This window comes from Mytilus trossulus, chromosome 9, assembly GCF_036588685.1.
Source record: "Mytilus trossulus isolate FHL-02 chromosome 9, PNRI_Mtr1.1.1.hap1, whole genome shotgun sequence".
In the NCBI taxonomy this organism is placed as follows: domain Eukaryota; kingdom Metazoa; phylum Mollusca; class Bivalvia; order Mytilida; family Mytilidae; genus Mytilus; species Mytilus trossulus.
In genome coordinates this window covers 11,942,656-11,957,774 of record NC_086381.1, presented here as the reverse complement: position 1 = coordinate 11,957,774, position 15,119 = coordinate 11,942,656, and the positions used below count along the sequence as shown (strand labels likewise).

The 15,119-nt window shown below is 31.5% G+C and overlaps 2 protein-coding genes across 2 annotated transcripts; both read right to left on the bottom strand.

Moving 5' to 3' along the window:
* Positions 1–1,917: 1,917 nt before the first annotated feature.
* On the bottom strand, positions 1,918–5,799 carry LOC134683590 (uncharacterized). The gene is made up of 4 exons (XM_063542897.1): positions 5,549–5,799; positions 4,400–4,456; positions 2,603–2,687; positions 1,918–2,013 (listed from the first exon to the last, which is right to left on the bottom strand). Exons 1-3 carry the CDS (start codon positions 5,729–5,731, stop codon positions 2,604–2,606), a joined length of 324 nt encoding a protein of 107 aa, XP_063398967.1. The 5' UTR covers positions 5,732–5,799; the 3' UTR covers positions 1,918–2,013; position 2,603.
* Positions 5,800–10,325: 4,526 nt separating this feature from the next.
* LOC134685119 (uncharacterized) lies at positions 10,326–14,385 on the bottom strand. The gene is made up of 4 exons (XM_063544576.1): positions 14,072–14,385; positions 12,059–12,181; positions 11,275–11,349; positions 10,326–10,478 (listed from the first exon to the last, which is right to left on the bottom strand). The coding sequence occupies exons 1-3, from the start codon at positions 14,273–14,275 to the stop codon at positions 11,275–11,277; spliced, it is 402 nt and encodes a 133-aa protein (XP_063400646.1). The 5' UTR covers positions 14,276–14,385; the 3' UTR covers positions 10,326–10,478.
* Between the last annotated feature and the right edge of the window lie 734 nt (positions 14,386–15,119).

The window sequence follows — 15,119 nt, the reverse complement described above, 5'->3', positions numbered from 1 at the left end:
CATAGTGAATCCCTTGCTTTAAAAGGTCATGGTGAAGTTATCAGAAACTTCTTTCCAGTTTCGATTATAGTTTCTGTTATTAACTCAGGGAAAAAATTGACTGAATGTAGACCAACACGTTTGAATTTCAATCCTTATTAAACTACAAGTTTCATCAAAAATGATTTTCAACAAATTGCTTTTTCGCGAGTTCGTCATAAATTGTGTTTTAATTTTCATCCGCATCGTTTTTGTTAACACTTTATCGTAATAGTATTGTGTTTCCTGGGTGAATGACACAGTGTTGACTGCTGTACCTCAATTTTGACAATTTTACCTATTATGTTTGTTTTGTTCACGCAACGTTGTAAATATAATGGAATTTGATGCGACTGTCATACAAGTGAGAGATTTGAGGCTATAAAACCAGGTTCAATCCACCATTTTCTGAAATTGAAAATGCCTGTACCAATTCCAGAATATGACAGTTGATGTCCATTCGTTTGATGTATTTTATCATTTTATTTTGCCATTTGATTAGGGACTTTCCTTTTGGAATTTTCCTCGGAGTTCAGTATGCTTGTGATTTTACTTTTTTCTTATAGTAGGGTGCCCAAATCAACGAATTTGATCCATTTGCTTTAACGGAAAATCACACCGCTATATTTTATATCATTGGAAAGAGGAGAACAAGCCTCGCCGAAATACCGTTGTCGTCGTTGTCTGCCGTGGTCGGTCACGTTTTTTTTTTAAATCAGGGTCAAAGGTCAAAGCAAAAATTACAGAAAAATGCACAGTCATATTCATATGGCTTGTTTATCTTACATATTTGCGTTTGGAGCAAAATAAAAACCAATAATTTATAGAAACATATATTTTGTATCTGCATTTAAAACTTATTTCATATTTTTGTCTCCAAAAATTACATTAGATTGACTTCTTTGCATTAAGGGTGCAAATTTAAAATTTTCAAACAGCTTTTAAATAACAGCGACCTAGACCTATTTCAATTTCTAAATTTTATTTTTTTTATTCAATTCAATACAAGTAAGATCTTAAGATGGAGTGAAGATTTTATTACATATTGTTTAAAGTAGAGACACAAGGAGGAAGTTTGACAAGGGAGGATTTCATAGAAAAATACTGCCTCAAACATGGGAAAACTGGTTCCCGGTACATTATTGCATCTCCAAGCTGAAAGACATGGGAACCAGATCAAATATTTTTAATATGAACTTCTTTCATAATGATGTTTATGCACACAAAGCTTCCATCGAATCTGATGACCCCCCTTGTGGACTGTTTTGCATGGTTTTATGGGAGACTGGGTGGAAAATGTTTGTTGTTGATCTGCGGTTTGCATGTTTTGTCGACTATTATATTATTTGTATGTGCGTTTATTTCTTTTTTTAATTGATTTAATTTTTTCAAAATACATAATGAATAATCATGAAAGTATACAAAGGTTTATAAATTATTCTTTACAGTGCAGATAATCCAATTTCAGATAATTATGATTAAGTTATTTGTTACAATATGTGCGTTTCTTTCTTATGAATATTCTTGAGTTAGTTTGTGTTGTACTTCTGACACTTTGTGTTTTAGCAATAATTTTTTTAACATTTTCATAAAAAAGTATGTTTGGCTAGCCATTAAACCAGATTCTACCCACCATTTATTCTTAAAAGGTCATTTACCAAGTCAGGAATATGGCAGTTGTTATTAAATAGTTGATATGTGAGTTGACGGTTTATTTTTTGGTTTACTTCGGTGTTCCTGTTGTTCCTTTGTTTTCCTCTTACAGTTGATGTGTTTCTTTCGGTTTTGGTTTGTGACTCGGATTTGTTTTCTCTCCGTCGATTTACTGAACAATAGAATACTACTCTTGCCTTTATTGACCCCTCATGAAAAGTTTCGATACAAAACCAAAAGGCGACATTTAGTTCACTTTTATTTTTAAGCAATAGACAGTTGTGTTCTGTCGATATGATTATATTGGAGTCAATCATCGTTCAGTTCTTGATATCGACTCATCTGAAAATGAATAAGATTTTGTTTCTGCAAGTCTGAGAATAAATAAACAAGCATACAATGTTGCAATCCACTAAAAATGTACATAAACTTTAATTCAACTAAATACAAAACAAAAGCGTGAACAATATACATGATAATAGTTGACCGACTAATGTCTGATGAACATTGAAGGACACTTATCTGTACCCAGTCAGGAATTTGACAGTTGTTATCCATTCCTTTAATGTGTTTTAGATTTTGATTTTGACATTCAATAAGGAACTTTCCGTTTTAAAATTTACTTTTGAGATCGAAATAAATGACTCTGTCAGACTTTTTCTTTGACAAGAAAAATATAAAAATAATCATAAAATTAGGTTTAACCCAAAAAAAAAATTTCGTAAAATGTCCTGTACCAAGTTAGGAATAAGGCAATTTATCAAATACATCGTTTGTATTGTTTTGGGGTTTGTTTTTGTTACATTTCAGTGTTCCTGATTCCTCTTATGTATTATTTATAACCCGGATTTGTTTTTTTAATCGATTTAATATGACTTTTGAACAGCGGTATACTACTGTTGCCTTTATTTATATACCACTAATGACTTACATTACGTATGAGTGGGACAGTTATGTGATGTGACTTCTACATGTTGTTGTAAGTCTTTGAAGAGATGGAACTCACAAGTGATGGCCTGAAAATATGTCATATAGTTATTAAAATCAAATACAAAAACATTGCAGTTTGCAAAAATGCTTTGTCTTTTGCATCAATAATATTGTTTATTGATTTAATAGTACAGACATTGATATTAAGTGCCAGTCTTTGCAGGAATCAAGCAATTTATCAAAACATGATATGAAAAAACCCACCGAGCTAATCATGCTATTTAATACTAACCATCAACCTAAGTTAAAAATTGTTAGTCTTTCGTGTGTGTGTGTCTGGTAATGTCAAATAACTTGGTTAGAAAATTGGTTAGAATGATAGCAAATTACAGAGTTATCTCCCCTTATTCGTTAATTTCTAATGCATTTCAACCAAATTGTATCTTCTATTACCAGAACAGAAAACGGAAATGAATGTTATTTTTGTGCATAACTACATATTATGAACTGAAATCAATGTCAAATTGGGTGGGTTTTTTTGGTCATGTTTTCACCACTGCCTGATTCTTAAGCAGACTGGCACTTAAATACAAAAAGAAAAAACTATATAGAGAAGTAAGCAAAATATAATATTCAGTCTTCGATAAGATATATATAGATTCTTACATTGATACCAGTGGATTATCGGATTTATTCAATCGAGATAGTTAAATTATCAATTTTAAAGTTCGAGCCGCCTCGGCGAGTACTTTAAAATTTATAATTTAACTATCGAGATTGGATAAATCCGATAATCCACGAGTAACTATGTAAGAATTTGTTTCTCTAATGATTAAAAAGACATTTTCTTTCTTTGTTTATCGAAAATCCCCTTCGAGTGCCTTTCACATTGCACGAAGTTGTCAATTTCATTAACACCTGTTATTATATTTTGGTTCATCCAGTCAGCCAAAAGGTCATGACCCTTAAAATCATCCAATGATCTTCTGAGATCACCAGCAACCACACGTTGATTAAATTTTTTTATACAATGGGTTCGAAAAGGGATAATTTTCCATAGAATTAGAGAAGCTATTATTAACTCATATATGGAAATGGCATGATACATATTTTGATTTGTAAATGTTAAATACAACTCGTTTATGGAAATTGCATGATACATATTTTGATTTGTGAATGTTAAATACAACTCGTATATGGAAATTGCATGATACATATTTTGATTTGTGAATGTTAAATACAACTCGTATATGGAAATGGCATGATACATATTTTGATTTGTGAATGTTTAGTACAGATGACGTGTTTCTAAAACTTTTATCAGTGAGATAATTAAATAACTTTTGACATTACAGGTATATACTACCAAAGAATTGTAACCTGACAAGGTGAAATTAAAAGTAACTTATTTATCACAAATTATGGTAAATAAAATCTACATTTAAAGATATGGATCTACAACAAAAAGACTTTTTGCTTTTTGTTCTTCTTAATGCATGTTTACTATTATCATAAAAATATTTCAGTGTTTTAACCATATTTTGATATGGTTATCTTGGTGTACAAAACAAAATCCCTTACAAACAGTCAGGTAAACTGTCATAGTGTTAAAATATAAAAAATGTCTTTTAGTTGATCCATAACTTCTGTGATAGCTATATAAACAGTCATACTAATAATTCCTACAAAATATCTGCTGCAAGACTTTCACTTCTAATTAATAAGTAAGGTGTCTGTATTATATTTTTTCACAGTGAAATAACAATTTCTTTTAGATTGAATACATTAACAATCTTACCTTGTGATTAACATGTTCTACTGTTGCATTAAATCTGTAATTATACCCTGCAACAACCTGGAAGAGCAACATTTTTTTTAAATATTGCAATTTAAGATACATTTAACTAATATATCAAATCCAAAAGTAAAAAAATGTCGGCTTGAATGCATGCAATTATGATGAATACTTTTGAAATTCCCCTTTAAAATCGAAGTTGAAATGCTTTTTCCAGGGCCTATATGATCTGTCTCTTCATGTTCGTACTTTATTTGGCCTTTTTAACTTTTTTGGATTCGAGCGTCACTGATGATTCTTTTGTAGACGAACTGCGCGTCTGGCGTAAATTCAAAATTTAACCCAGGTATCTACGATGAGTTTATTTATCCCACATTTCACTTTTTACCTTTTTACACGGAAAACTAAACGATAGAATTTGAAGAACAAATATGTGAAGATATCCCTTTATATAGTCTTTTATCAGAACGATGGGGCTCACAGGATTTGTTTACTTGCTACGCACTAGGTAACTTGCTTAACTTTTTTTTTATGAAAATTAGATCATTAGAGCTTTTTTCCTTTCTTTAGTTTTATTAGAATGAAATTTCAAATTCATCACATTTATCTCTCTATGTTTATCCGATTTACCTTAAGCTCCGACGCGTTTCGCTCAGTCGTTCAGAATTTGGCGTCAACCGTACCAGAAGAAGACTGTTCGAGTAGCCATGTCGACAAAAGTGTATATATAAAATGCTTATTTTCAGGTAAATAAACTCATCATAGATACCAGGACTAAATTTTGTGTATACGCCAGACGCGCGCCTCGCCCACAAAAGACCAACCAGTGACGCTCGAATCCAAAAAAAGTTAAAAAGGCCAAATAATGTACGAAGTTGAAGAGCATTTAGAACCAAAATTCCCAAAATTTTTGCCAAATACAGCTAGGGCAATCTATGCCTGAGGTATAAAAGTCCTTTAAAATCACTTTAAGTTTTATGAAACAATGTATAGAAAATAGGAAATACAAAATCATATGAATAAAAGACTATGCGCTTCATTATTAGCATTTGGTATTAAAAAAAAACCCACATATATGACAGAAAACAACGCGAAGGCAACATTTGTTATTAAAATGTTGTCATTTAAAAAGAGAATATAACTATACTGTACCTGTTCGAGAATGGGGTCCATTGGAATAACATTATGCACTGCAAAATTTTCAGATTCTAGTTTACTTTTGCATGCTAGGAGAATATCAACCCCTAAATGACCTCTAAATGTGTGCCATCCGCCTGGCAGTGAGGGTTGACAGACAACCATTCCTAAAACACCCAATAAGATAATTTTGATCATCTTCAATTCAATTGTAAGTAACGTTCTTATGAACTTTCAGAATTTTAATAGTATGCAAAACTAGTGATTTGTCGCGATTTATATATACAATGATAAGGACTAACAATGACGTTTAACCTTTTGTCTGTACAAGTATGAATAAACAAAGAATGTCTTATCTCAAATCATTGTTCAATGTCGTAAGAAGTAGTGCCATTGTGCAATATCTATGGAAGTACAAACATTAGTCATATCTGTTTAATAAAAATAACACTCGAATGCCGTTACAACAGCACACATAACATTTGAGACACACAATGCATTACTCAATTATGTTTAATACGATAAATATTTCAAAAATGTATTCTCTCAACACGTGGTTATAATCGTCGTATCAATTCAGTTGACTGTTAATTACTTGCACCACATTTCTACACAATGTGTAGGAAACCGAAGCTGTCTTTTACCCGGATTTCTAAATTTCTGATTGAAAATATGTAAACAATGGAAATATTTGTTTCTGTAACGAAAAAGATGAATATAAAAGATATTTAATGCATGATTAAAGGCAGCAGTGGTATAACGCTGTTTATGGTCATATGTCGATTAATGTAGCGTTTACACAGTGCCGGTTTTTGGCCCCCGTTTATTATCAGACAGCGTTAAAACCCGAAAAGAGGGAAAATTAGGATTACTATCCTTAATGATCTGGAATGTCCTATCATTGCCTGAACGCTTTAGTATAGCAGAAAGGTCAGCCTATCATCCTTGACAGTTAAGCTAGGGTCACACATTCACGATTGTAACTGCAATCCTTGACAGGACTATCCCCGATGAAATTTGTCAAAAGTCTGATCAAGAGCCTGTGAATCATGGCTGGAAATTCAATCACATAGTTTTTTTCCGTTTGAAATATTTTACACTTGTTAATTAGAGGTCCTTTATAGATTGCTGTTTTGAGTGAGCCAATGACAAGGCTCCTTGCTTAATGTCATACTTTGACCTAGCATTGTTTACTTTTTACACATTGTGACTTGCGTTGAGAGATGTATCATTGTCACTCATACCACTTCTTCGTATTTATATAACAGATTAATGTGACAATAATTGGGATCGAGCAGCCAAAACTTTGTAAAACATGTAATTCAAAAATACAACATTACTGACTCATAAATTCAAACAAACATACAATTGAATCTAACGTAGACGCCAACAAAAAAGGTGTTGTAGTTGATAATAAATTGACAAAGACGTCAACAAATTAAGTGAAATATAAATACAAGGGCAAACACTTCGAATCTATAACTGAAAACAAATTTCTGAAGTAGACAATGATTATTTATCTATTGGGCCTTGGCACTTTACGATGAACATTTGGGGAATACAAAAAACCCTGGCTCATTATTTGTTTTAGCTCAGTTAAATAGAGAATTTTTTTTTTCATATGTACCACCTTTGGTAAGTATTTATTATGATGATACATTTGCGCATCTGTTTTCATTCTATGAACAACAAATTTATTTATTTTGTATAAAATATTTCCGTACTCCCAACAACAAAAATTATTACATTGTTAATATAATTGTCTTTTTTACATTTTAACATTTCCCTTTTTCATTAAATAATATTGTATTTTTATTGTGTCATAGATCAACATTTATTGGTTCAGTGTATGTTTACTGGTTATTGATTATGTGTCTTTTTGATTGAGTTTAGCCATTTTCATTGATATTTTAAAGAGTGCCTTTCAATGTGGTGTTGCTTCGAGTTAGGGTGGCGCCTGTTAAACTTTAAACCCGCTGTATTTGTTTGTAGCTGTCCCAAGTCATAAACCTAGTGTTCAGTGGTTGTGTTTTGTTAATGTGGTTCATAAACGTTTCTCGTTTCTCGTTTTTTAAATAGATTGGACCGTTGTTTGGGTGGTTTTTTTTTCTTCATTGTTTTACACTAGTCAATTTTGAGCCCTTTAAAACTTGCTGTTCAGTGTGAGCAAAGCCTTCGTGTTGAAGGCTGATAGTGTACTTTGACCAATAATTGTTTACGTTTTACACATTATTTCTTGGATGGAGAGTTGTCTCGTTGGCATTCTTTCTTGAATGGAGAGATTTCTCATTGTCACTTATAACACGTCTTTTATTTCTACTTAGTAGTAGCTGCAAGCTCTTTAATATAGTAAGAATTAAGAAATGTATACTCCATATACGGGTGAAATTGCTATTTTGCTTCTTAGGAGCGAATGTTTGAAATCGTATTCTTTGTCACAGATTTGTTTCTGATATGACCACTATTGTCTAATTCGTTGCAAATATCTAGAATGGTGCATAGTAGAAGCTGTGGTATCTTTAATTTCTAGTTCAGAAACTCAAACGAAAGTTGTAGACGAACGCTATCTGGCAAATCATATTATAAAACTGGTATTTTTGATGAGATTTTACAACCACTGTGTCGATGCACTACCAAATTATCAGCCTAGTATCTTTGATAAAAAATGTGTTTGCTTGGTTAATTATATTTTGAACGACAAGGGAGGTCAAACTGAACATTTTTGTTTGTTTTCGTCACTTGAAATTTCTAGCGATTAATTATCAAAGTAGGTTATATATTTGTACACTTTTTAATTGTGAAATGGATGTTGACCAAGAACGCTTGAACTTCATTGAATTCCTGGTCCCGTCTTTTCATATAAACGTGTCTCACAACTACGCATCGAAAGTTATAAATTTCCATATCAAAATCCACATAGTTTTTCATTCCATGCTCTTTGTTCATGTCATCTTTAGTAAGGCATCATATTTGTCAATATTTTATAAAGATATCGACAATATAATGCCAAACCATGTTAACATAGGCATAGAGCTTGATGCAAAATAATTAATTCTTGATTTATGTAGTCTACACTTCATTTGTCCTCAGTGTCATTTATCATTTTGTAAGTTGTTATTGTGCTGGTAACAATCTAACTGTGTCAAATACTGGCTTACTACTGTGATGTTACATTTAGGTCTTTTAGCTCTTTTACTTACCATCAAGCTCGTGCAAGTAACATGCACTAGAATGTTGATAATAAGTTCATTAATACGATAAATGATACAAACTTTTGAGGATAATTTGCCCAAGATTTAAACTAATATTAAAAATTATCAATACTCAATGTTTTTATATTCAATACAATACTTTTTTCTTATTTTGCTGATTTTATTGCTCTTCAACTTTGAATTTGATTTAGCATTCCATCTGTTTTCATTTTAGCGTCGGTATTGATCCTTGTGTTGCCAAAACGCGTCAAGATTCTTTATTTCTTAAACACCATAAAGATACAATGGTACAAAGAAGTTCATCAAAAGTCATACAACATAACACAAACACACATGACAAGATGAGATGAAAATATAAAAAAAAAACAAAAAAAACAGTACAGTAAAGAAGAGTGGTGATTAACCAGGAAGACTCACTTGAAAATTTATAACCCTGATAAATTTGCACAGCTTTTTTAACTTATTTTTTTACGTCTGACGTACCAAATGAAGTATAAGCCTGGTAATTGTTGATGAGTGTTTTACAGTCGATGTCACTACTGTATGAGTTTCAGCACCCAGTGTATCACAAGCCTTGTTGTATTGAAATTAAACACTTTTGTTGATTCATGTATAAATTTGTAGTTTACAGAAAATTGAATTATTAAAACACTAAGAATTAGGTCCCCATGCATAGATATTTATATTAAGATGGACTCGTTATTTTGAAACTTTTAATATGTTTAAAGGTAAAAGAGAATATAATATGAAGTAAAGATATGTCTTAATGGTATATAAAATGATATTATCTTTTCCAAAATTACATGTATGTATATTTATTGGTTCTGTCAGCAAGTATTGCATCTATATTCAAATAGATAGAATTTGAATTTCATACAGCTTCACGTTTACTGAGAGTTTTAATATTGTATAGATCACAACAGCGAGATTTCAGCATACTTTAAAAGAACAGTTAACATCGATAGACACGTTTTACTAACTGAATCGGTCAATCTAGGCTCATTCCGTTTTAGGGAAAGTAAAATAACAAAAATACTCCAAGAAAAATTCAAAACGGAACGTTAATATCAAATTTCAAAATCAAAAGCTCAAATTAACACATCAAACGGATGAAAAACAACTGTCATGTTCCTGACTTGGTGCAGGCATTTCCTCATGTTGAAAATGTTGGATTAAATCTGGTTAAATAGATATCTAAACCTCTCACTTGTGACTTTTCCCCAAGAAAACAATTAAAAGAGTCCTTAATCTTTACAAATATCTACAAATTGCCCAATTGCTTATATAGAGCTCGAGCCGGTGTATACCAAGGGGTCTTTTAAATCATAAGATATTTGTATACAAATGGACAATAGTATTACACCAAAACGATTCAAAGCACAAAAACACTAACGACACAACATACACCTCTAGGAGTACTCGCAGTTACTTAAATCTAGCGAAAAGCAATACATCAGCACAAATGGGGATAATGACTGGGTATGTTTTCTTTTCCCAGCCTACGATGGTATTGGCGTTATTTTGTTCGGTTGTTGCATTTAAAATTGGGATCAAGATAGAGAAAACGAAAAAAAAAAATCTTTCAAGAACAATAACATAAATTTATTTCTTTGTATTTTCTTCAACGTATTTGGACTGTTGTACTTAATAATGTATAAAACTTGATCGTAAAGTCAGAATGTAAAACAAAGGTAAATGTTTATTCCATGATTTTGGCGTCTTCCATTTGTTTTCTGAAACGAAAAAAAGGGTAAATTATTATTACAAAATAAGTTTATTGAATCTTTAATTTTGTCCAACTTACTAAATCGGAAAATCTATCATAATGAATCGATTGGAATTAAACTTTCAAGTAAAGCATGTTTCTTATTTAAATGCACATTAAAAAAAATTAACATAAAATCATGAGTAATCAATTTAACTATTCAACTAAATCATTTTTAAGAAATGATATAAACTAGACAATGATTATTTTGAATTACAAGAAAATTACCCTTCCCAAAACAAACTGATATTCCGTAGCTGTTAAGCAATAACACATGTATATTAAAAACGCCTTAGTCGTGGCGCTTCTTCGTCATCAAACACACTGTATCCAGACTAATTTATAGATTGTTTGCAGTTTAGCGTCATTTTCTTTATAAGTCTGTATTAGCCTAGTACTAGAACATAATCGAGAAAAAAAAATCGTTGTTTTATTAAACATTCTTGAACTATGTGCCTACTTAATAATTTTAACGTTTGTGTCAAATAAAGGCAACAACAGTATACCGCTCTTAACTGAAAAATCTTATATGTACATGTATTGAGAGAAAACAAATTCGGATAACAAATTAAAACCAAGTTTACATCAACTATAAGAGGAAAACAACAGGAACAAAAACAAATGTCAACATACATAGAAATGAACTAGTTCACTCGTATTTCTGACTTGGTATAGGACATTTTAGGGTGAGTTCAACCTGGTTTTATGACTAGCCAAACATTCCGCTTATAAAGTTCGTATTTTAGTTATACCGATGTACTTACTTATTTCATGGTACATGTGGTGGTATATCTGGGTGTTTCCCAGGCAACATCGATAACTGAACAATGGAAATGCACCTGCAAAATGAAACAAATGTAATGTGTATCAAGAAGGTTACACATCTTATTTTCTGAGTTTGAATATCTTTTCTAATTTCGATTGGAAAAATTAAAGCGATGTGTTTAATATCGACAATGAAGTCGAATTTCGAACGTAACAGAGGGGATTTGTATTCGTGCACACATACATCATTATCATTCTTATCGCCATTTCAAATATTATCAATGTTTTATATTTTCATTTGTAAGAGTTTTGTAGAATATGTGCATGTCGAAAATTAATTATATGACGTGTCCTTTTCATTTTCATCGGAGATCATATAAAATCTAAATCAAAAAGGTTTAAACACCGTTTATTTCAGATATCTCGTTAATCTGATAACTCGAACATCACGAAAGTGTCCACAAAATAACGAATCATAAATAATAAAAAAAAACATTTAAATAGCGTAATACAAGCAAACATATTCAGCTTGTCTGAAAACAGTTAAGGCATCATCTTTTAAACTGTATATTTCACTTGCTAAGGTGTTTTTTTTTCTTTCTAAAACCAAAAGGTGCCATCATTATATAAACAAGAGTTGAAAGATTTTTTAAATACTTTTGCCTCGTACATCACTTAAGAGACATTGATTGTCAAAATGCGCAGCTGGTGAAGAAAATTGATACCCTTTATGTTATAGGAACAAAATGCCAATGGCGGTTCAAGAATATATTTGATACTCACTGTTTGTGCACCGTCAGCTGGTGGGCATTCTGTTAGTGTGGCGTGATAATGCTCTTTTGTGTTTTTACATGCGCTTGCTTCTTTGAATGAGACATCGAATGTATATTTCAATCCTCTAATAACCTATAAGGGATCAATTTCACACTATACTGACATTGAATACGATCTCAACAAATTGATGAAGAGAAACTGTTGAATTTATCATATTAAAAATACATTAGCTGTGTTCACGTATTTGTATAAGAGAATCTATGTGGTCTGGTTGTCAATTACACATATATCCACCCGATTCCAGAGTGGCGTGGATGTAAGCAAATATAATTGTTCACCGTACGATCTTCAATAAAGAGCAGAACCCACACCGTATAATGTCAAATATTTTAAGACCTCTATCTGACGATGTATTGTTGTCAGAGATTTGTCTTTCGTTTTCACTGACTAGTGACCGATCGTATAACTACGCGGACAGTATTGAGTGCAAAACAACATTCCTTATTGCTTGATATAAATTCATTTCTTCAATGTACTAAAAAAAAATACATATTTTTAGAACGTAAATTAATTACATGAAAATTTGCTGTCGTTAGAAATATTTATAATTAAAAAATCATTACTTTCTATGCACGTTCAGAAAAATTGTGTAAACGCATGCGGAAGAATATCTCAAACCTTTTGCGGAAAAATATGAATGCCTACTCAAATCCAATCTATGAGTAAAATAGAATTATTACAGAAGAATGTCAACCATGCATTTGCACTTCACTTTTATTAGAATAGTAGAATAGAATGATAAACACATTAATGAAAATTATTTATCCATGTTACTGTAATATACAAATATTAATATGATATATAACAACAAACCAGAGTAAACTGATTTGTATCACTACAATTTAATAGTTATTACAGTGAGGTTGAATTCCCGGCTATCTCAGAAAAAATTTCTTTACATTAACCTCACTTTCGGGTGTAGAGATGTGATTTTTTCTGAGACAAGTGTGTGTGTGACCATCCACAAGAACTTGCAGTCACCTATGTTCAGTACATCAGTACTTTGATTTAACCTTGACTCGGGTGTATACTTCTGAGGAGCCAAACATTTCAAGAATTAATTTTTTTTTCTTAACCTGATTTTTGGGTTTATGTGACTGTAAAAAACGGCCCATTGAAAGTACCTAATTTTGATGATTTTCCCATTTTTCATCAATTTTACCCATTTTTGGGCTATTACTGTGGAAAGTCACATTTCCACAATTAAACTTTTTTTTCATACTTTTCATAAAGATGAAATGGACCGTCCTGAATAAATTAAACTTAAAAAAACTATAGGTAGGTGTTAATATAAGAAAGGTTTATCATATTTCAATGCTTTTGTGGTCAAATATCATGCTTTTTATTTTGTAAATTTGTGATTTTTCTCTGTTTTAAACACAAGATGCATATTATCTCAACTTCTTTGTTTTAAATGATTGAAAAAATAAATATCTAAGAAGTTTGAAAAGAAAAAAGTGATCTGGGATTTGCTTGTTTCTGGTAAAATCCTTTGTTGTACCCTATACTCATTTTCACAATTTTTTTGCTAGAATTGTGAAGATTTCAGTGATTTAGCATGACTTAAAAATGCTAGTACCCGATATATGTGCACTGTATTGTCAAAAACAGCCCATATTTATGTAGCAGAAGCATTCTTCTGTCCAATAAATAACTAAAAGTTTACTGTTTAACAATTTTGTAAAACTGCTATATTTTGGGGCCAAAAAGGGATCCTACCGGACCTACTCCTTTGAAAAATTAATTACTCAAAAACTGCTTATTTTAAATACATAATTGTTTCACAGAGTTAAGTTTGCTAATGCTATTTGTTAAATTCGTTGTTATTTTCCACTTGCATCACTGTGATCACATGTTTTGGAAATAATTCCAAAACAAGATTTCAACGAGACTAAAACGTCAGAAGAATACATCCTTAATAAGAATAAGCTGATATAATTTATCTAATACTTAAAATGTTACCTGTTTAGTTGCATGAGTGACCTGGAATGTGGTCAAATGCATCATATTGTTTGACATCATATTAACACTTTTACTGGCGTCCTGGACAGCTGCCATGAGTCCTGCATCGCTGGAATCAACATGTCCTACACCTCCTGGAAGGATACTTCCCATATTAAATCCATAAATGGACCCAACTAGAGCTAAAACTATGATCATCTGCATCCTTAGTATCTTAAATTCCTTCTGTAGTAAATGGCCTGTAAATAAGTCCTTTCTATGTTATATAGCCACTAAGTTAAGGCGCCACCTATGTGATTTAATGATAAAATTCCAGCTGTGACTAGAACGATGTCACAGGAAAACCACTTCTTATCTAAAGTTTCGAAATAAATTTAGTCAGATTTGTCCGAAATCTGTCACAAAATACTGGTCCGTGACATAAATGTAGGACACGTTTTCATTTCCCTCGCAATGGAAACTCCAATTAAAAATTTATCAAGTAACAGTTCATCAAAATGTCTAATCAAGCTGACTTTAAATGGCATGTTTTGACCAAGCTGGGCAATTGATAGTTGTAGAATTCGTGTATGTCCAGTTCATTAATTAATTGTTATTACAATATGTCACCATCAGATGGCCTACATGTAAAAATGTACTTGTAGTTGTAGTTACATGTGAATTAATTAATTGTAAACTAAAACAAACATTTCCATTCTCAATTTTATTAAATTAAGGTTATTTTTATGAGTTTCTAGATATATATTTCCTGGTTTTTTTTCAATTTAGTAAACATACTAAGAATGTATAAGTACGTCTGAACCAGTGACAACTCTACGACAAATTGATGCAAGGCGATTGGGTTCCACGATATCTCAATAGCAGGAGTTCGAATGCCGGTCAGGGAAGAACAAATTTTTTCTATCACATTACAAATTGTTGACGTACGTTGTTGGGCTGTAATTTATTCGAACTATACAATATATTATATATTTAAGTCCCTCGTATTGGCACAAGCCACATCTCAGTGATCAGTGACAACGAACAAGTAAATAGCAGAGAAAAAAAT

Coding starts and splice junctions, on each gene's coding strand:
- LOC134683590 (XM_063542897.1), bottom strand. CDS start 5,731: ATGATCAAAATTATCTTATTGGGTGTTTTAGGAATGGTTGTCTGTCAA. Junction 4,457..5,548: donor TGGACCCCATTCTCGAACAG/GTACAGTATAGT, acceptor TTGCTCTTCCAG/GTTGTTGCAGGGTATAATTA. Junction 2,688..4,399: donor TAGAACATGTTAATCACAAG/GTAAGATTGTTA, acceptor ACATATTTTCAG/GCCATCACTTGTGAGTTCCA.
- LOC134685119 (XM_063544576.1), bottom strand. CDS start 14,275: ATGCAGATGATCATAGTTTTAGCTCTAGTTGGGTCCATTTATGGATTT. Junction 12,182..14,071: donor TCACTCATGCAACTAAACAG/GTAACATTTTAA, acceptor GATCCCTTATAG/GTTATTAGAGGATTGAAATA. Junction 11,350..12,058: donor CAGCTGACGGTGCACAAACA/GTGAGTATCAAA, acceptor TTCATTTTGCAG/GTGCATTTCCATTGTTCAGT.